General features: G+C 38.1%; 1 protein-coding gene across 1 annotated transcript in view; it reads left to right on the top strand.

The window, feature by feature from the left end:
* Positions 1-581: 581 nt before the first annotated feature.
* Positions 582-20,108, top strand: part of LOC107082546 (lymphocyte antigen 75-like) — a 31,091-nt gene continuing 11,564 nt past the window's right edge. The window contains exons 1-18 of the mRNA XM_015371294.1: positions 582-828; positions 2,460-2,831; positions 5,110-5,283; positions 5,450-5,608; positions 8,783-8,902; positions 9,623-9,763; positions 10,106-10,309; positions 11,212-11,372; positions 11,480-11,587; positions 11,815-11,903; positions 12,886-13,055; positions 13,446-13,645; positions 13,912-14,054; positions 15,036-15,114; positions 17,270-17,341; positions 17,707-17,827; positions 17,962-17,997; positions 18,145-18,314. Of these exons, the coding sequence (XP_015226780.1) occupies positions 735-828; positions 2,460-2,831; positions 5,110-5,283; positions 5,450-5,608; positions 8,783-8,902; positions 9,623-9,763; positions 10,106-10,309; positions 11,212-11,372; positions 11,480-11,587; positions 11,815-11,903; positions 12,886-13,055; positions 13,446-13,645; positions 13,912-14,054; positions 15,036-15,114; positions 17,270-17,341; positions 17,707-17,827; positions 17,962-17,997; positions 18,145-18,314 (2,613 nt within the window). The 5' untranslated portion in view covers positions 582-734. The remainder of the gene's footprint in view (positions 829-2,459; positions 2,832-5,109; positions 5,284-5,449; positions 5,609-8,782; positions 8,903-9,622; positions 9,764-10,105; positions 10,310-11,211; positions 11,373-11,479; positions 11,588-11,814; positions 11,904-12,885; positions 13,056-13,445; positions 13,646-13,911; positions 14,055-15,035; positions 15,115-17,269; positions 17,342-17,706; positions 17,828-17,961; positions 17,998-18,144; positions 18,315-20,108) is intronic.

Below are 20,108 nucleotides of genomic sequence, written 5' to 3'. Positions count from 1 at the left end.
TATATATATATGGCGCAAATGGGGGCGGGGGTTGGTCTAGAATGCACTTTGTATAATGTGATAAAAGGTTTTTGGGTGTGACTGTGTACAATCGTTTAGTATAGAGCACTGATGGCAAAACAAAACCGGAAATGGATTAACTTCAGATTAAAAGTATTCAATATTGCTCAGACAACTATGTTGAAAGATGTTGCAACTATGTTGCAAAACGCTCGTTGAAAGACACTTTTACATAATCTCAGGGACAGAATTTTTTTTTTCCAACACAAATATGTGATATATTTATTGATTTAATAGGCTATGGTTTCAGTAATAATTTTTTATTTATGTAATTTTTATCTTTGAAAATATAGCTCAGTCATCACCTTATATTATTTATTTTTCTCCTTAGTTGTGAATCACGCTTAGTATATATATATATATATATATATATATATATATATATATATATATATATATATATATATATATATATATATATATATATTTTGGTAGACTTTTTCGCCGTTTTTTTTTTTTTTTTTTTTAATTATTTATACGCCATAACCGGAAGTGATGACACGAGCTTGACAGCACCACAGCTGACAGCAGGTTGATGTGGGTGGTTGGTTGGTCACTTTCTGTTCTGGAGTTCGTTTATCGTCTATCTCGGATTCACCGCTCTGGATTCGGACATATAAAATAGTGAATTTATGAAGCCTTAGAAGGAAAAACGCCAAAAAGGACATAAGAAAATGACAGTGTCCGCATTGAAACTTTGCCTTTGTTTGTTGACGCTTCTTGGGACATCTGTCCACCCAGCAGCCTGCGCATCGGTTCTAAACTACGGTAAGTAATCTGCGACATTTCGATTTTTATCCAACCTTTACCACTAAAATCGGGCTGTTTTACAATCAGCTCAGTTGGAAAATAACTTGGAGAAAAAACAATGGCAGAAATTAGGCCAAATAACCTGTTTGGTAACCAGTATAGACAAAACCAACCTCTGTCTGTTTTGTTACAACACTGCTGTTCCGGATTAAAATTATAATCCAGGTCTAATGAAACGAGATCCTTTCTTTTATTACATATTCACTGCAGTGAAGTTGTTAAAGAACAAATAATTTACTGAAATCAGCATGTGAAGCCGCAAAGTGACTGTTTCCTATTTTAGAAAGTCTGCTTGGGTACATTGTAGATTTATACAGTTTTCTTTATATCTTAAACTGTAAAGAAATATATATATACATTTCACTTAAATGTTTTTTCTTTAAATAAGATTTTTTTTTTAAACAGAACTCCCATCTTTTATTTGTACGTTTTTCAGGTTTTCAGAAGTAAATGGTAAATATATGAAGTCCAGAGGTGTTTTCAATGTGTTTCACATCAGATCTCATTTTCCTCAATACTTCAATGTTTATGTCATTTGATCTATGTTCTGCTTTGAGTGCGAACAAGTCCTCATTTTACCTTTCGGTTTCATGTTGTTGGCATGAACTCGTGTTAGTTTGTGAGTCATGCACTATACTTCCTTCTATATAAAGGATCCTAAAAACTGTGACTAGACTTTAAAGCAACTTCTTTTTTATATATTTATTTTATATATTTAATTAGACTAATGTCATTTGTACATCATAATTTTTGCATTCCAGTCGATCACATTCACGATTAAAGGTATAGTGGAGGATGGATCTTTTTCCGGGTGGATCATCAAAATAAGTGGTCTTCCTAATTGTCAATCATTCTGGTGATATGTTTACATAAGGCCGTCCTACGTGCTCGTCCCCATTTTCACTTACCTGTGGTATGTCTGACATAGTGGAAAAATGTCAAATCTTCTTTTGGAAAGTAAGCTTGTATGAGGGATGCAAACAGGAAATTTTAAACAGAGCATGCACAAGGAGAAATGGGTTCCTTTTTACATTTGCTGTGGACATTCAGGCCCCATTTATACCAAATACTGACCAGAGCAGATCAAACTTACCTAAGTAGATAACTAATACACCTCTTTAGTGTTCTTAACCAGATTTCAATATAGAAATTTTGGGTGATTGAAAATCATAGATAAACATAATCTTCTTTCTTTGGTTTAGTATCTCATATTTAATGTCTATCTTGCTATAATTTTACTATGCAGAGAATTCTTGAGAGCTAGGCTATGCCGTGGTTAAGATGACATCATGTGAAACCAAATTTTAAAATAGGGGTTTAGTTTTCACTGTAAACGACTAAAGAAACCACTAAAGTGCAACACACTGAGGAAGAGCACATAAATCCAGATAAACATTAACTTAGCAGAGAAGGACAGATAAGTGGAGGAGGAATCAACCTTAAAGTCGTTTCTTTCTCTGAGTGTTGCATAGACAGAAAAATGCACCTGTGTTTTGTTTTATGTTTGTTTGTTTTTTAGTATTTTTAGATGAATGTATTTAAAGGACAGCAAAAAATGTTTTTATGTTTTTTTTCTATCTCATCATCAGATGAAGATGCTTTTACCATTGAGCACTCCACCACGGGTAAATGCATAAAGACGGAGCCAAACAGAGAGTTCAGCCTTGCTTCCTGCAACTCCACCAACAGCTCCCAGCTATGGAAGTGGGGTTCAGGTGACCGGCTCTTCCACATGGGAACGTCTCTCTGCTTGGCACTGAACGTCACATCGAAGATGCTTTCCCTGGTTGACTGCGGCGCCGGCCTCCCTTTGTCATGGCGCTGCCTTGGTGGATCAGTGTTCACTGTATATCAAATGGGATTGACGGTCAGCAAAGATAAAGTCGTAGTAAGAAGGGATTCTAATGAGACTTGGGTTAGAGGAGGATCCCAAAACAACATCTGCCATGTTCCTTATCGTGGTAAGTGTCCCCCCCCCCCCCTGCACAAAACCAGGAGAGTAGCTTACAATACACCCGACCGCCTGAAGCTTCAGGAAATTATTTAGGAAGAGGAACAAAATATTGTTAAAATTCATTTTGCACAAAGTGCTGCAAATCTAATTTACTTATAGGATTTATTTCCTGAGTTGAACATCAACATAACTTCTTCAGATCTCTGTAAGGTGCCTGGAGGAAAAAAAACAAATGTGTCCGAACCAGTTTCTTCTGCAAAGAAACTGGTTCTGACACATTTTAAGTAAGGCCTGTCTGGTTACCTGGCTGCATCATTATCACTTTGACCTTTTGTAGGATTGCATGTATCAGAATTCAGGTTTAGAGAGTAAAATGGTTTGGGGGATTTCCTTTGGATACTTAGTTTGCTACATGGATTCTACTTCCCTTGCATGAACATTGCCCTGTGTATGAATATGATGACTCATGTAACATAAAAAAGTTAAACAAAGCCATGAAGATGATATTACCCAGAATAATAAGCCTGGCATGCTTTATGGTGCATTATTGGAAATGATCTGATATTCTGTTGTAATCTGATCCCACTAGTACAAAAATATAAATGCTTACAACATCTATATCATTAGATTTTATATAACATATATATATATATAGATCAGCCTTAAAATGATCCCCACTCTGATCTACATTGAGCTATGTTGCTTATCTTTATTACAAAGTAAAATTTTCTTGGGCAATCCTACAAGAAGTGATGCTTGTTACCAACCTATAGAATGTAGCAGTAATAGTTTCTCAAGCAAAATAATAAGAATATATATATATTATTCTATCAATATTTCCAAATCTTCACGGTTTCTGTTGATCTCGTTAGAAGAGAAAATAGCTAACTCCAACCACAAATCCCAGCCACAACAACACAACTCTGCCCTAAAGTGGCAGCTACCATTATGCTTCATTTAGCAGGACAGCAGTAGCATATAAGAAAAATTCTTATATTTTGATTAAAAGTCTCAGATGTTATCAGGAACTGCCCCCAAATTTCATATCTGATCAATTCTCATAGTCCTGGTGCAACATCAGTGCAGGAAGGAATATACTGCAACTCAGCTTTCAGAAGATGAATAGGATTATAAAATATGCCCTTAATCCTAAAAAATTTTGAATGAAAGAGAGCAGACCAAACTGGACCCAAAGGAACCAGATCTTGCTATAAAAACACCTTTCAGTTCAAAATGTTAGGACCGTTGTCTGCATCAACATCTTTCCGTGTCAAACAAAGCCTCTCATTTCTGAGTGAACCAACCAATCAAATTAGACCTAACAGAGAAAGCACTTAGAGTAGGAGGGATTATTCTTACTGCATAACCTTTGAAAATGCTTCATCATCCGACGTGTGCAGCTTGTCTGCAATGAAGAAGAGAGAAGTGATACGAGCAGAACCGATTCTCCAAAATTAGAAAAACTTGTATTGTGTTTCTTCTTTCAACAAGGGTTACACATTTAGGGACGTCTTTGAAGTGATGATGATTTTGATGAAGATACTTTCAGAGTCTGGTTTTTGCTTTTTGGTCCTTATTCTCTGAATTAAACTTTGACTGTGAGAGAGGACCATAAAAACATGCAAGTAAATCGTTTTTTTCTGGGTTATATTTTTGTTAAAAAACATAAAGCTACGTGCTTTTTTTCTTGCTTATTTAAAATTGTGCTTTTATGTTTAATTTTTATCACAGTGTTTGATTCAGAAAGCTGCATCTGTTTATTGATCACTTTGAGAAGCACATATTTCTTTATTCTAAAAGAAAACAGGAAGGATACTAAGTAAAGTTAGTATACACTTTTGCACAAATTGCATGGTGTTTAAAAGCAAGGAAAGGCAAATTGCCTCTTTTGATAATCTTTGTGTTTTATTTATTGTTTTTTTTGCAAAATATGATAATGTCCTATCTGGGATTAAGTTGCAGCCCCAAAGCGACCCCCCTGCCACCCACCAATAGGGCTCCAGGATCCCCCAAGTTGGGAATCACTGCTGTGCCAGATTGCATTTCCCTGCAGCCTCCTGCTGCCTTTCATGCTGCAGCCTCTCATGTTGCATCTTCCCCAAATTGATCATCTCCACCACAGTGTGGTGGGTTCTTATTTCACATGTGAAACTATGCTATTTAAACCTAAATAGAAACAGAATTTTGTTTTTGTTCTTTGGGTTTGAATTTCACAGTCATCGTTGTGATGTAACGTTCAAGCTACCATAGAGGTTTGTGACTCTGCTCCTCCCTTGTCTGTGCAGTTGTCCACACCACCAGAGGAAACTCTGCGGGGGCTCCATGCGAGTTCCCCTTCAAGTACAACAATGTTTGGCATCATGGATGTATTGCTGATGCAGAGGTCGCCGGACTCTCCTGGTGTGCCACATCCTCAGACTATGACCATGAGAATAAGTGGGGGAACTGTCTATTACCTGGTATGCTGTCATTTTTGATTGTTTTTATTTTTTTACTTTATCATTTTAAGGAATCTATTCTGTTAGATAATCAAATTAAATCCTAGTGGATAATTGTTTCCAGACTTACTACATATGTGATCTCTGTTTCTGTGCTTTTAACGACTTTGTGCCCGTCACTTTTCAGAGGAGGGTTGCCAGACCCTGTTCACCGGCCCACCCGGGGGGCCCTGCTACGAGTTTGTTTCCGGCGCCACGGTGACATGGCATGAAGCTTTGCATTCATGTCGCAGTCAGGGAGCTGAGCTTCTGAGTGTGTCGGAGAACGATCTCAACTCCACAGCCTGTAAGACGGATTCTTTTGTAGCCCCGCCTCCCTGCCTACTGCTCACCTTCTCAGCTAGTAGTAATGAAAACCATAAACAATGATCATTTGATAATGTGGATTCCAAACCTAACATCTTTGAGCATGTAGACAAAATACAAAGAAAGTTATAATAACCAATATATTTTTGCCTTATTGCTGTGATCTTGCTATGAACAAAGACCTCTGCCTCATCATAAGCTTTGATTATTCTTTACTTTTGTTGGAGGCTTAGCTTACAGTCACATGTTATGTGCCTTTCGAGTCGGAAACCCTTTTATCTACTTCCTCCTTTTGTTCTCCCCATCTCCCTTTTTATATTTTAGTTGTCATAAGATAAAATTTCCACAAATATGTTACAAAACCTTTAAGTGATACAGTAAACGCCCAGTGAGAGATTTTTAAAGTAAACGGAGCACAAGAAAAAGATGCCTCTGCTCTGCCGCCTTATTGAGGGTTTATTGTTTAAACTCTTTAAAAAGCTGCAGCCTCCCTCTTTTTCTCCCATTTAAATAGTTTTAAACCTCAAAAAGGGAAGTGGTAATTATCATACCGAAAGTCTTCTGTTCATTTCAACAACTCTGAAATTTGCTGTTAAAAATGAAACTTGTTGATGAGTTTGCTGTTTTTGTTTCAGAGACATTTTCTTAAATCTCAGTTTTCTAGATCTGTCATACGAGTCTTGTCAGAAAGAACAAGTTGGGCTATTTTCATGCTGACAGCTGAACATTTCAATTCAGTTTATTTATATAGCACCATTTCACAACACACATCATCTCAAGGCACTTTACAGAGATATTATAACCAGATCATACAACTGAATTGGTTCAAAGTTTTCTATCTAAGAAAAATCGAGCTGATTGCATCGACTCATTGACTCAACAGCAATCTCTCACATTAATAATGCATGTAGCGTCAATGGAGAGGAAAAATTCCCTCTTAACAGGAAGAAACCTCCAGCAGAACCAGGCTCAGTGTGAGCGGCCATCTGCCGAGGCCGACTGGGGTTCAAAGCAACCGTCAACCAGCTCTACAGGCAGCCCCACCCAGGAAACACACAGCCAGGCAGATTCAAGTCAGTTCAGTTTATGTATAGAGCACCAATTCACAACACATGTCATCTCAAGGCACTTTACAGCTCACCAGATCATACAGTCAAATTGATTCAAAGTTTTCTCTCTAAGGAAAACCAGTTGATTGCATCGACTCATTGACTAGAAGGCAATCCCTCACACTAAGCATGCTTGTAGCGACAGTGGAGAAGTAAAAACTCCCTTTTAACAGGAAGAAACCTCCAGCAGAACCAGGCTCAGTGTGAGCGGCCATCTGCAGAGGCCGACTCACACTAAACAGCTCCGAGCCAGCTCCCATGTCAAAGGATACAAGAGAGCACATCCAGTTAATAACAGTCAGAGTAACATGAATACACTGAAAACTGGCAATATCTATAAACAAAGGTGTTGAAGGCAGCAGCACAGCTGATATTTCACTCCAGGATGGGGTCACAGCCAAACAGGAACAGAAAAGATGTAGCTACTATAATGAGAAACAGAAGAGAGAGCATACAGTTGGCCCTCAGAGAACAAAAATTGCCCACCCCTGGTCTATGTTATGGGTTAATTCATCTGGATTTATAGACAGATATAGCTGAGTATCATCAGCAAAACAGTGGAAATTAACTCCATGCTTTCAGATAATTCTACCAATTGGTTACACATATATAGTAGAAAGAATTAGACCTAGCACTGATTCCTGTGGTACTCCAAAGCTAACCCTGCAACATAAGAAATATTTATCATTGACTTGAACTAACTAAAATCCGTGAGATAAATCAGATTTAAAACAGTCTAGCTCTGTTCCTTTAATTCCTACAAAATATTGAAGTCTTTCTAAAAGAATATTATGATTGACTGGATCAAATGTAGCACTGATCTGAAGGGACAACTATAGATGGAAGAGGCCATGAGAATATCATTAGTGACCCTCACCAGAGCTGTTTCAGTGCTATGATGAGCTCTAAAACCAGAGTGAAATTCTTCAAATAGTTAATAATGGTGAAAACGGTCACAAACCTCTTTAGCAACTATTTTCTCAATGATTTTACATAAGAGAGGAAGATTAGATATAGGTATGTAACTCAACAAGTCATCTGGGACCCTGTTAAAGTAATTATGAAGGCTACTAAAAAGTGGTCAGGGAGGACAGTGTTGTCAGGGAAATAACTGTTATTTTTTCACATGCAATGCCATATGTCACCACAAGCTCCAAAGTATGAAGATGGGATTGTGTTGGACCTGATGGACAACACAAAGTTTCAAAAAAAGAGGTTTTGTTGCTTTGAATTTTGGATGAGGGAAACTTAAGGTTAAATGTTCAAAAGAGTTGAAATTATTAACTGCCTTTGGAGTAATCAGTATGTTAGACCGAAATATTGTTGCTACTTCTCGTCCTCGCCCAGAATTTGTGGGTTTGTTAAGGTTTAAATCACTAGAGGGAGTGGCCTCATATATGCTTACACAATCCTCGTGCTGCAGCCAGGTTTCTGTAAGGCAGGGATGTCAATCTGGTTCCAGAAAGGGCCGTGTGGCTGCAGGTTTTCTTTCCATCCAAGCAACAGAGCAGCAGACTCCAGTCATCTCATTAAGTGAGTCCAATCTGAACATGAAGACTTGATGAGATGAATGGAGTCTGGTGTGCTGTTGTTTGGTTGGAAAGAAACTCTGGTTCCACACTGGAACCAGATTGAAACCCCTGCTGTAAGGTAACATAAATCAATGTGATTATCACAAATCAAGTCATTGACCAACAGATATTTTAAAGAGAAATATCTTGTTAAATAAAACACATTTAATATTCATAACTTTTTCCCAGATTAGAGTCATTTTTATTTTAATTAGATTGTCATTCTTTATTAGGATTCTTTCTAATTTATTTGATTTTGGTCGTGGGCAAGACTGTCTTGATGGAGTGATGAGTGGATGAGAGTAGAGAAGCTGCAGAGAGGTGTTCTAATGTACGACTGCTTCCTGGTCTGCACTCTGAGCTTACAAGGTTTTGGTAGACTAAATGAACCAAATCAAAAGATTTAGACATCTTGGATCTGATGCTTTTTGCACTATGTTTGCCCCTGCTGACTGCTGTGATGTTGCACTGCAGTTTTGGAAGGTCTTCTCCAAATGCCTGAAAGGATGTGGATCGGCCTTCACCAGTTAGACACTTCTCAGGGATGGCAATGGTCAGACGGCTCCCCTCTTTATGTCTTGCAGTGGGAAGAAAGTAAGACCTTATATATATTGTTTGTTTTTTTTCTAATACAAATATAAATCATTGTAAATGATAACGCATTTGCTGTAAAGGTGTTTTGTGTTTTAAAGCTAAATGGGTCAGAGAAAAATGTTTAGCAGCCTGCATATCACAGTTTATTTTGGAAACACTCCACACAGAAAGCCTCATCCTGTTGTGGTCTGCTGTGCATTTCTCTCCTACAACAGCATCAGTCAGTGAAACAATATAGCTAGTGTTGCAAAGTAGCAATGTGTGCCTTGTTATTGTACAAAGTGTGCTACTGGGATTGTTAGTGTTGCTGAATAAACCATTAATAGCAATGAATGGGCTGCTTTGCCAAAGCTGCCAGCAATTGTATTTCTTTTTTTTCTCGATTTGCGGGAGGTGTTAGTGGGAATGTTAAGAATTAGGCCTCTTCTTGTTGTAAACTCCTAATGGCTGCAATAATTTATCATGTTTCAGTGTTGCTGACCTTCAGTTCTAGGGTGGATTGTTACTTTAAGAAGAAAAACAATAAAAGTAGAAGATTTTCTCCTCTGTATTTAATGTCAAACAATGAAAAATAAGAGCTTCTCTAGACTCTAATACAGTGTGTGTAAATATTGTGATTCAAACGAACGTTTCTTTTTTCTCTTTGGTATGTGAGTGCTTTTCTTTATGTTGTGTGCATATTACTGTGTTTATTTTTTATTGTAAATTTTATTGTGACAGGAATGCCATTCACCTCCTTCCTTATCGAGTCCGACTGCGGCGTCTTGAATTCCAAACAGAAGTATGAGTCAGAGTCATGCAACAAACGGCTGCCCTACATCTGCAAGAAGACGGTGAACGCCTCCCTGCCTGCATCCACAGGTTGGTTAAAGCAAGCGTGTGCTTTATAGAACCTGTTTGTTCTTCTGAGTTAAACTGTCACATAACTGCACAGGGGGGGGAAAAAGTCCAAAAAGTGCTTGTAATTTTAAAACCCTTGTGACGTGGATCGAAACTCTAACAAGATTTTTACCAGTGCTCCAATTCCCAAGAAGATTTTTTGATAATTTTCCTTTTAGTTTTTGATGTAATACTACTAACAGCTCAAATCTCTGTTTTCAGTGTGTTTATATAAAACAACTTTTTACAGTCAATGAAAACACTTCCAACCTTTTGTTGTGTCCTCATACCTTTTTATTTCTTTGGTTTTCTTTCGTTTCACAGATCCTTTTGTATATAAGGAAACAGTGTGTGAAGAGGGCTGGTTGCCATGGAACGGCTGGTGTTATAAGTTAATAAACGACATCAATGAACAGAAAAACTTTGTAGAAGCTGGAGAGTACTGTAAAACCACCGAGGGAGGAGCACAGCTGGCTAGTTTTCATTCTTTTGACAACATCGAGATGATCAGCACATATTTCCCTACAGGTAAAATTCCCCATGCTCTGCAATTATTTAGGTTCTTTACAACTGTTGGTTACTCTTATCCATGTTTTCTTTGTTGTGAAAAGCTCATGGACTTGTTGAAGAGGTGATCTAAGTACAAATTTTAGACACACAACCTTCACAGGTACTGGACTTGCCAACATTGTTGTTCTTAAATCACCAGTCAGTTAAAACAGCTTTGGAGTTGTTTATTGAATTCATTTAGGAGCCATATAATAAGAAGTTGGGAGTTATGAAATAAAGAATCTGAAGGCGGGGTTTTGAGTCTGGAAAGACTACAAATCTCCTGACTTGTCAAAGGTGAAGGACACCATCAGTTTACCTCTAAAGAGAAACTATACAAGCATTTTTTTCTATTTAAGAAGCAACAGAGTTTAAGCTGAGAATATCTTTCCTTAAAAAAAATGATCTCAAACTGTTAGGCGTGGAGGCTAAGGAGTCATGCGTGGGGATTACCTTTTATACAGAAATAGAAGAAGGGTTTCATGTAGCATATATAGCAGATATTAATCCAAAAACAAACTAAAATAGGCTTCTCAGAGGGTCAAAAAACACTCACTAGATTTCATCAGTTGACTTACCAAACAGCATTACTGACCAGAACAAGAATTCAGTAGAACAGGAAGGTTTATGGAGAGAAAGGAGAAGAGAATACCAGAGAGATAAGGTTCAACAAAGGGATTTTTACAGCATGTGGAACTTGTCCAGGTTCATTTTACATGCTTACCAAACAATCTGCCTGTAATATGTTATTTAAAACTGCTTGGTTCATTTAAACATTCTCTTTTAAACCCTTATTTTTCTTTTTACAGTTCACTGAACTTTTGCTAAGCTTATTTGCATCAATTGTTTTAGTATTGGGTTTCTTTCTTTGTAACTTACAGATGGGACCTTTGCTGGTGCGTGGATTGGTCTAATTGGTAATGGAATAAACAGCACCATCTTTAAATGGACCAACCAGGAGCCCGTCGACTTCACCTACTGGGACCTAAACCAGCCCGTCCCGTATGATTCAGGTCCTATCTGTGTCTTCTACTCTGACAAGGTTTGCTGGTATTTTTGCTCTGTTTTGTTTTTCCTATTTATGTGTGATGAAGACACAAGTTTTGTTCTTTAGAAGCATCACAAACAAGACATGTTTTACATTTGCAGACTCATGGTTGGCGGGTGGGGGACTGCTCAAAAAAGGCATCTTTCATGTGCCAGAAGAAGGGAGAGTTAAATGAGTCTGAATCACAGCCTGGGTGCAATTATACGGCCGTAAGTATCATCTTTCTGAACCAAGTTTGCAAAAGATTAAATATATGTCCTACATCTTCATATTCTGCTATGCAAACCCTAAGACCTTTAGTAGCATTCAGATTGTTATTTATATAATAATCTAAAGAAGAAACACTGATGTTAATGTTTTCATGATCTAGTTAATGCAAAGGACTGCGAATGTATGGAAAATATATTTATTGTAACTGAATACTTTAATTATCAAGGGTTGGAGGAGACACGGCAACTCCTGCTATCTAGTGAAGACCGAACAAGTGCCCTTCAAAGACCACTGTAACGGCACTATAAGAAACAGGTAGGGCCTGGTTACATCATTAAAACCACATTACAAATACTATCTGGTGCTTCTTCTTGTCAGGTTTGACACTCATGTTGAACTTTAAGTCCTCCAATATTTAATTTGAAGATGTTCTTTAAGTTAGGGACCACCTGTTAAAGAACTGTGCTTGAGATATATAGTTAACAGTGTTCTATACAAGGGAGTTTATGATAGACATCATGGTGACCTGACCCATGAGCCTGTTTATGAAATGTACTGTTAGGAGCTTCACTGTTTATCGCTCAGTCTTTTTGGGTCTGTTTTCTGATTCCAACATTTGTTGGAAAACAATTGGGGGACAGCAACTGAAGACTGCTCTGTATTCACTGGCGTCCCTCTATAGAGTCGATAGTATCTATTTCTAATGAGGTATTTAGTCACGGCTTTATTGTTAATTCAACATTTAGTCATGGAATGCTCATTGTTTACGGTTCTTTAAGGAGATGCCGAAGAAAATTGTTGAGTTTTGTTCTTTGTATAGAGTAGTAATGCACTGCCCCTCCCACACTTGTTGTGTACTGCAGGTTATCTTTTTCTTCTATCACTGAAACGAATGGTAAAAGTATTTATTCTGCACAATGAGTGCTTGAAAACTACTACTGTATATACAGAAAATCTTAACAGGCTTTACTGGTTAAATATATGTTTGATATGAATAGAATGAAGGGATAATAGAAAGGTACAAGTGGAACAAAATATGAAAAAGGACGGTTATTAAGTATGAAAAAGATAGGAGGGCAAAAAAGGCTGGATTAAAAAGGCTACAGCAGTTTTCACTTGAGTTTTTATTTAACATATTTTTTAATGACGTGAAGAATTGAATGACATTTTTTATGTGGCATTGTGTTAAACCTTAGCATTGCAAGGGGGCTCACTTGTTACAGCATTTGGAAAACCTCAAAACGAAGGTGTCTTGCCTGAGGCAGGAGAAAGTCACTTAAGTCCTGCTCCTTTTCAGGTTTGAGCAAGCCTTTATCAACCGTCTGCTGGCAGAGCAAATCAGCAAAGACCCTCAGTATTTCTGGATAGGCCTTCAGGACATCAAGAACACAGGGGAGTACCAGTGGATGAACCCAAATGAATCCCCGGGCGTGGTCCCATATACCAACTGGGGTTGGTTTCAACCTGGTGAGTATGAAGCACAGGCCTAATGTCCAGCTCAGACTGTGTTGATTTAACAGTTCACGCAAAATATACGATGTTGAGATGAGATCTTGCCATTATTTATGCAATAGTTAATTAAGTAATAAAGAACAAAAGAATGACTGTTGGAATATTTAAGTCTGAGGTATAAACCTGCATTACTCTATGTCCGATTTTGAGAAAACTTAATGAGCCTAGATAGAGTAAAAATTATTATTTTGTGTTGGCTACTAAAAATAGCTCAGGGGCGAGAAGAAATGTGTATGCTGGGTTATTTTTTTGTGTTTTCAGCCTTCTTGTTCATATATATTTGTTTTGTGTGTGAACATTTGACCAGTGCTCTAATCCTTTTTTATCCAAACGTATGTCTTTTAGAACGGGACGGAGGTTGTGTTGTGATTTCAACAGCAAAACCTCTGGGCAAATGGGAGGTAAAGAACTGTACTCTTTTCAAAGCCGGGACCATATGTAGAATAGACTTAAAGCCACCTCCGCCACCAGAACCAGAACCAAACCCTAATGCAACCTGTGCAAATGGATGGATGTCTGGCCCAGAAAGTAAATACTGCTACAAGGCAAGTCAATAAAATAAGAAAATGCTGCAGTGCATGCAACACATTTTTGGTTATGCAGACTCTTTTTTGATTATTATTATATATTTTACAATTTAAAGGAAGCACATTTGTTCCCAAAACACTAGCTCAACTACCGATTCTTTACTGCCATATAAAAATCTAAAGTAAACTCGGTACTAAAACAAAATCAAATCTGTATTCGTCTTACCTTTTCTAGCTTCTAAAATGCATTAGAATTTGTAAATTGATTTTCCTTCTCTTACCAGGTGTTTAATGGGGAGCGAATTGGCAGGAAACGCTCTTGGGAGGAAGCCAGGAGGTTCTGTCTGGCTTTGGGAGCCAACCTTCCCAGTTTCACCAACCTAAAGGAGATGACAGCCCTGCACGGCATTTTGAGAAATTCAATCAGGTATGTCTTCTTCTATATCACAGATGATTGCTTGGTAACTCAAATACATCTCAAGCAATTACATGGCAGAAGCCAATTATTTGTTTATGTATCTACATGCATCAGAGGGGTGAAAAAAAGATGAATGAGGTTACCTGGAACATGGCAGAAGTTACTGCTAGATGGACTGGTCTGAGTATTTGTAATCGCTTTTAATCCACTTAGATTTTAACATTCAGCCATTTGGACCAGTCTTTGGGTTTACTGGGTCTGCTGCTCTTCTTTCATGACATGATCTGGGGGAAAGACAATGTCCAGGGAGTCAGAGTTTGTAGGACAATAGTGGGACTAAAAAAAAAGACACTTGTTTCAACCAATGCATGCAGAATACCATCTCTGATGACACAACTAGAACCTTAAAAAGGTATGGGCCACAGCAGCAGACGACCACATCAAACAATACTCCTATTGTTTAGGAACACAGGAGCAGAAGTTAAAAGTTCTAAACTGAAAAAACATTGCAATATTGGGTTTGGAAAAATCTATTCCATAAAGTTGTTTATTGTGAGCTTTCTTTTTAACCTCAATGAGCTGCTCTACTTTCACCTCCAGCTGCATGACAGTCTCACTGACTTCTGAAGCGCTTAGCATCAGAAGTTTATGTAACTCCGTTTTGCATTTTTCAAGCCTTCTCTATCAGTTGTGATCTGGATATGGATGGAACTGTGACTTCATTTTATTTCCTTCCATACCTTTACCATGGTTTACATAAATACAGGTAATCAACCTTTAGGCTTTATCACAGCTTAAAGGTTGAAATGAACTCATACTGGGCATTTCTATCTTGGTTTAATTTCTTAGAAACTCTTGTGCCTGAGAAAAAAAACAAAAAGAAATGGCATTCTTTTAAAAATCCTTGCAGCTTAAGGGGATTTTCTTGTCTTTAGTCACATGCATGTTAATAGTTGTGAATATTAAGGGTGTGTTTTTGTCTCATCACAGTGATGACCGGTACTTCTGGGTCGGCCTTAACAGGAGAAATCCATCCGATCCGTCCTGGGAGTGGAGCGATGGCCGACCAGTAAGTGCTTGGATTTAAACCTAAAGGTGTCTGTGTGGTTGTAACATGTATTCAGTTATTCAGTGGTGGACAAAGTACTAAAGTATAGTACTTTATGAACTATAGTTAATAAATTAATCTTATTCAACTACAAGGTTAATTTGCTCAGTCAAAAATCTCAAAAGGATAATATCACCACCAGGGCTGGGTATTTTTGCCATAGTCCTAAATCGATTCGATTTTGATTCATTGAGTTCTAAATCGATTAATTTCGATTCGATCTGTTTTTACAATAATGAAAGTGGTTCAACTTTGTTTCAAAATACTCATGTATTTTATTTTTTCCTGTCATATTAAACACAAAGTGTAAACTTGTAAATCAGACAGTTTAAACTTGAGATGTGGACTAAACTGTCTCAAAAGTGCAAACTTGTTTGTGAAAAGTGAAAAAGTGAAGCCTCACTCAAGTGAGCAGACGTGACACAACGAGGACCCAGCAGACATGCATGAGCTGCATTATCTTCACTGCACAAACCATATTTGCAGCGTTGTCTGTAACAACTACAGGATGTTTGCTGTTCAGCCCCCATTTGTTAATGTCTTCAGTCAACCTGTTGGCTATATTTGCAGCTGTCTGGCTTGAAGTCAGGCCACATTCATTATTACTGTAGTGGGAAGTCACCTTAATGTCACATATCCAGCACATTATTTTTAGCTGTTTTAAATCCAAAATGGTTCCAGACATCAGTCTTCAGTTGGGACAGCTTGCTGAGCGGTGTGTTACTTGGGTCGGAATTTGCACACGAATGTTCATTTGAATGTGAACGTCACGCGCCTCACTATAAAACTAATCAATCTCATTCCCTACACATCGATTTTACAAAAATGTAAAGAAATCGATTCATAATCGATTAAATCGATTTTTTTTTACCCAGCCCTAATCACCACTTCTGCATTTTAATAGCAGAAACCCCCAATGGTATTTAAATATGAAATGTTACAAGCGCAGATATAACCGAAAGTAGGATTAGTGTGAAAATGAATGCAGAGATCAACTAAGCAAGAAGCCCAGTTAAGACAACCGCAATCCTCTACTCTACCTCTTCACAAGATTTATATAATCAGTAGCTGTTCAGATTCAATATGCATCTAATTAGCAGATAAAATAGAGCATAAAGCATGAAAATAAAATATATCACACTCACCAGAGATGCGGATTTTTTTACTAACAAAATCCATCTCTCTGTATTTGTGCAGGAAGTCTTAGTATCTACATTCAGTATCAGCCTTTTGAGGGGTGTAAAAACTTTTAACAAAACCAAATCTAAAATGCAAATTGTCTCTAGCTGAACTTGACTGTAAGCATTTTGCTTTAACCAATCAGAGCACAGAAAATGCCAACGTAGGGGTAGGCCCGCTAGCTGGTTCTGTGGGAAAAGTCGGAAATCTGATTGGTTGAGGAAAACGCTCCTCACAAGAAATAAGCAGCCAGCACTGCTGATTCTAATGGCCCTGGGCAGATTTGATTGACATAGCAACACACAGAGGCTGAAATCTCATTGAACAAAATATATGCCAACTAGATAAATGTAATGGAAGCGGCACGGCCAAGAGAGAAACGCTGCAAAATTAATAGAATGGATTGTTTGAATAAATGTATACAGTTGGAAAGAAGAAAATGAAAGTTTAGGCTTTTAATGTAGGTTAGTGTTTCTGATTTAAGGCCAATAGTGAAGGCCCTCACAGCCCACCACTGTACATCGTTGTTAAATTTCATAACGTTGTAACTTTTAGAAGCCACCTAAAGTATTGATACGTAGAACCAGTCTGCTACCTATTCTACAGCACCTGTAAAGAAGTACTTATTTGTTTGTGGTAAAAAAAAAACCCACTAACAAATAAGGACAGCTATTTAGATTATCATTTTATATTTGAAAACACGGCTAAAAGAAAACAGGAGAGTCTAGATTCTCCTCACATTTTCTCTATAGAATAGAGGTATAAGTTTGAATCTAATTAGTGCATAAAAACTGCATAGTGCTTTGAGAACTAATCCTACTGAACGCCTTGATCGCATGACAAAAACGTACCGATTAATACGTTTTGTAAAATGTTAAAACACTGAATTTATGTGGAGTTTTTTTTAATCGAATTTTTGTCTGATTTTTTGCAACAGGTATCCTTTGATGTTTTACATCATGAGTTCCATCAGGATGATGCATATAACAGAGACTGCACTGCTTTCAAGGTTGACCTGATATGTTACATTACCCACAAATATGGTTTTTGTGTGTTTATGTTTTTTGTTAATTAAATGTACCAAATCTGTTGTTTCTCACAATGTTTAGCTACAGATAACATTCATTGTTGTAAAACAAAAAACAAAAACAAAAAACGCTGTCGTTTCAAGTAGTTTGATTTATTCTGCCTTCCCTCTTCTGATGTTAATTTAAACATATGAATTTTAGCCGAAGTTAAGTTATATATTTTTTATTATTTATCTATTGTGTTTCATCATTATAAGTTTGAATGGAATTATTTACTTTTTTATTGAATGGTTTCTTTAAACTAATTTAAAATCTCTATTTTTCCTCCTGGCTTGGTCTCTGATAGTCAATGAAGAGAACCTTCTCACACCTGCTGCTCTTCTTTCATGACATAAATACCACTCCATTTTTCGCCACGCCGTTCCACTGTGACGCACGGTTGGAGTGGGTCTGCCAGATTCCCCGTGGTGAGTGCGTTCGATTGACCACTGATTATTGAACATAAGCCGACAAGTTTGCAATGAGGTTTGCTTAGATGTGTAGAGCTTCTGTATGTTTTTGTCTAACGCTTCTAAATCAGTCTTTGTCCATGCTTCAACAGGAATTGAACCAAAGAATCCTGAGTGGTACAATCCTGGTAAATACCATGTTGTTTTATAATATCTGGATGCTTTCAGTTTATCTGTAGATGTTTGGGTTTTTTTCTTAATTTTGATTCCTTATTTTCTCGTACGGTATTTAGTTGTAGATGACAGTCGGATGTTTTTGCTCTTGTGTTTTTCAGATGGGCATCATGAGACCTCTGTCTTTATGGATGGAGCTGAGTTCTGGTTTGTAACGAAGCCCAAACTAACTTTTGATGAAGCTGAATTGTACTGCAATGTGAATGGCAGCAAACTGGCTTCCCCAACCAGTCTGAGTGCAGCTTCAACCATCCTGCAAAAGATGGAAGAAGTAAGTCGCACTAAACTTCTCAAGTCAGTGATCGAAATATTGAAATCTACATCTGTTGATCCTTTGATGATTGAACTAAAAGCATTAATAAAGTTAATACATTTTTTTCTGAATTAAACTAATAAACCCTGAACAAACATAAATATAGTAGATTAAATATTATCATAAACCAGCATATTACAATCTACGAGTGACAAAGGTTCAATAATTATGAATAAAATGCTAGATCCAAATGATAAGTCTTCAGTTACAGTGGATTAACACTTCTAACAATGCCCTCAGGTCTTCAGGATGACTTTTGGACAGATGGGGCCATAAACAGCATAACACATACACTCACCGGCCACTTTATTAGGTACCCCATGCTAGTAACGGGTTGGACCCCCTTTTGCCTTCAGAACTGCCTCAATTCTTCGTGGCATAGATTCAACAAGGTGCTGGAAGCATTCCTCAGGGAGTTTGGTCCATATTGACATGATGGCATCACACAGTTGCCGCAGATTTGTCGGCTGCACATCCATGATGCGAATCTCCCGTTCCACCACATCCCAAAGATGCTCTATTGGATTGAGATCTGGTGACTGGAGGCCATTTGAGTACAGTGAACTCATTGTCATGTTCAAGAAACCAGTCTGAGATGATTCCAGCTTTATGACATGGCGCATTATCCTGCTGAAAGTAGCCATCAGAAGTTGGCTACATTGTGGTCATAAAGGGATGGACATGGTCAGCAACAATACTCAGGTAGGCTGTGGCGTTGCCACGATGCTCAGTTGGTACCAAGGGGCCCAAAGAGTGCCAAGAAAATATTCCCCACACCATGACACCACCACCACTAGCCTGAACCGTTGATACAAGGCAGGATGGATCCATGCTTTCATGTTGTAGACGCCAAATTCTGACCCTACCATCCAAATGTCGCAGCAGAAATCGAGACTCATCAGACCAGGCAACGTTTTCCAATCTTCTATTGTCCAATATCGATGAGCTTGTGCAAATTGTAGCCTCAGTTTCCTGTTCTTAGCTGAAAGGAGTGGCACCCGGTGTGGTCTTCTGCTGCTGTAGCCCATCTGCCTCAAAGTTCGACGTACTGTGCGTTCAGAGATGCTCTTCTGCCCACCTTGGTTGTAACGGGTGGTTATTTGAGTCACTGTTGCCCTTCTATCAGCTCGAACCAGTCTGGCCATTCTCCTCTGACCTCTGGCATCAACAAGGCATTTCTGCCCACAGAACTGCCGCTCACTGGATGTTTTTTCTTTTTCGGACCATTCTCTGTAAACCCTAGAGATGGTTGTGCGTGAAAATCCCAGTAGATCAGCAGTTTCTGAAATACTCAGACCAGCCCTTCTGGCACCAACAATCATGCCAAGTTCAAAGTCACTCAAACCACCTTTCTTCCCCATACTGATGCTCGGTTTGAACTGCAGGAGATTGTCTTGACCATGTCTACATGCCTAAATGCACTGAGTTGCTGCCATGTGATTGGCTGCTTAAAAATTAAGTGTTAACGAGCAGTTGGACAGGTGTACCTAATAAAATGGCCGGTGAGTGTAAACAGCATATCTATCATTTAGCTCAGTGTTTCTCAACCTTTTTTGACTTGTGTACCCCTTTGGGTATATTGTCTTACCATGACTCCTATCAGTCAAAAGTATTGACAATTGTCCAGAAGTGGAATGTACAATAACTGATTATAAAACCAAAAACTATGTTCTTTAATCTTTTAACCGATCCATCCATCCATCCATTATCTGACATGCTTGTCCCAACTGGGGTCGCCAGGGGTGCTGGTGC

The sequence above is a fragment of the Cyprinodon variegatus genome, unplaced genomic scaffold, assembly GCF_000732505.1.
Source record: "Cyprinodon variegatus isolate N-32 unplaced genomic scaffold, C_variegatus-1.0 Scaffold55, whole genome shotgun sequence".
Lineage (NCBI taxonomy): Eukaryota > Metazoa > Chordata > Actinopteri > Cyprinodontiformes > Cyprinodontidae > Cyprinodon > Cyprinodon variegatus.
The sequence above is the reverse complement of the archived record's forward strand: the minus strand, read 5'-3'. Positions and strand labels throughout refer to the sequence as shown.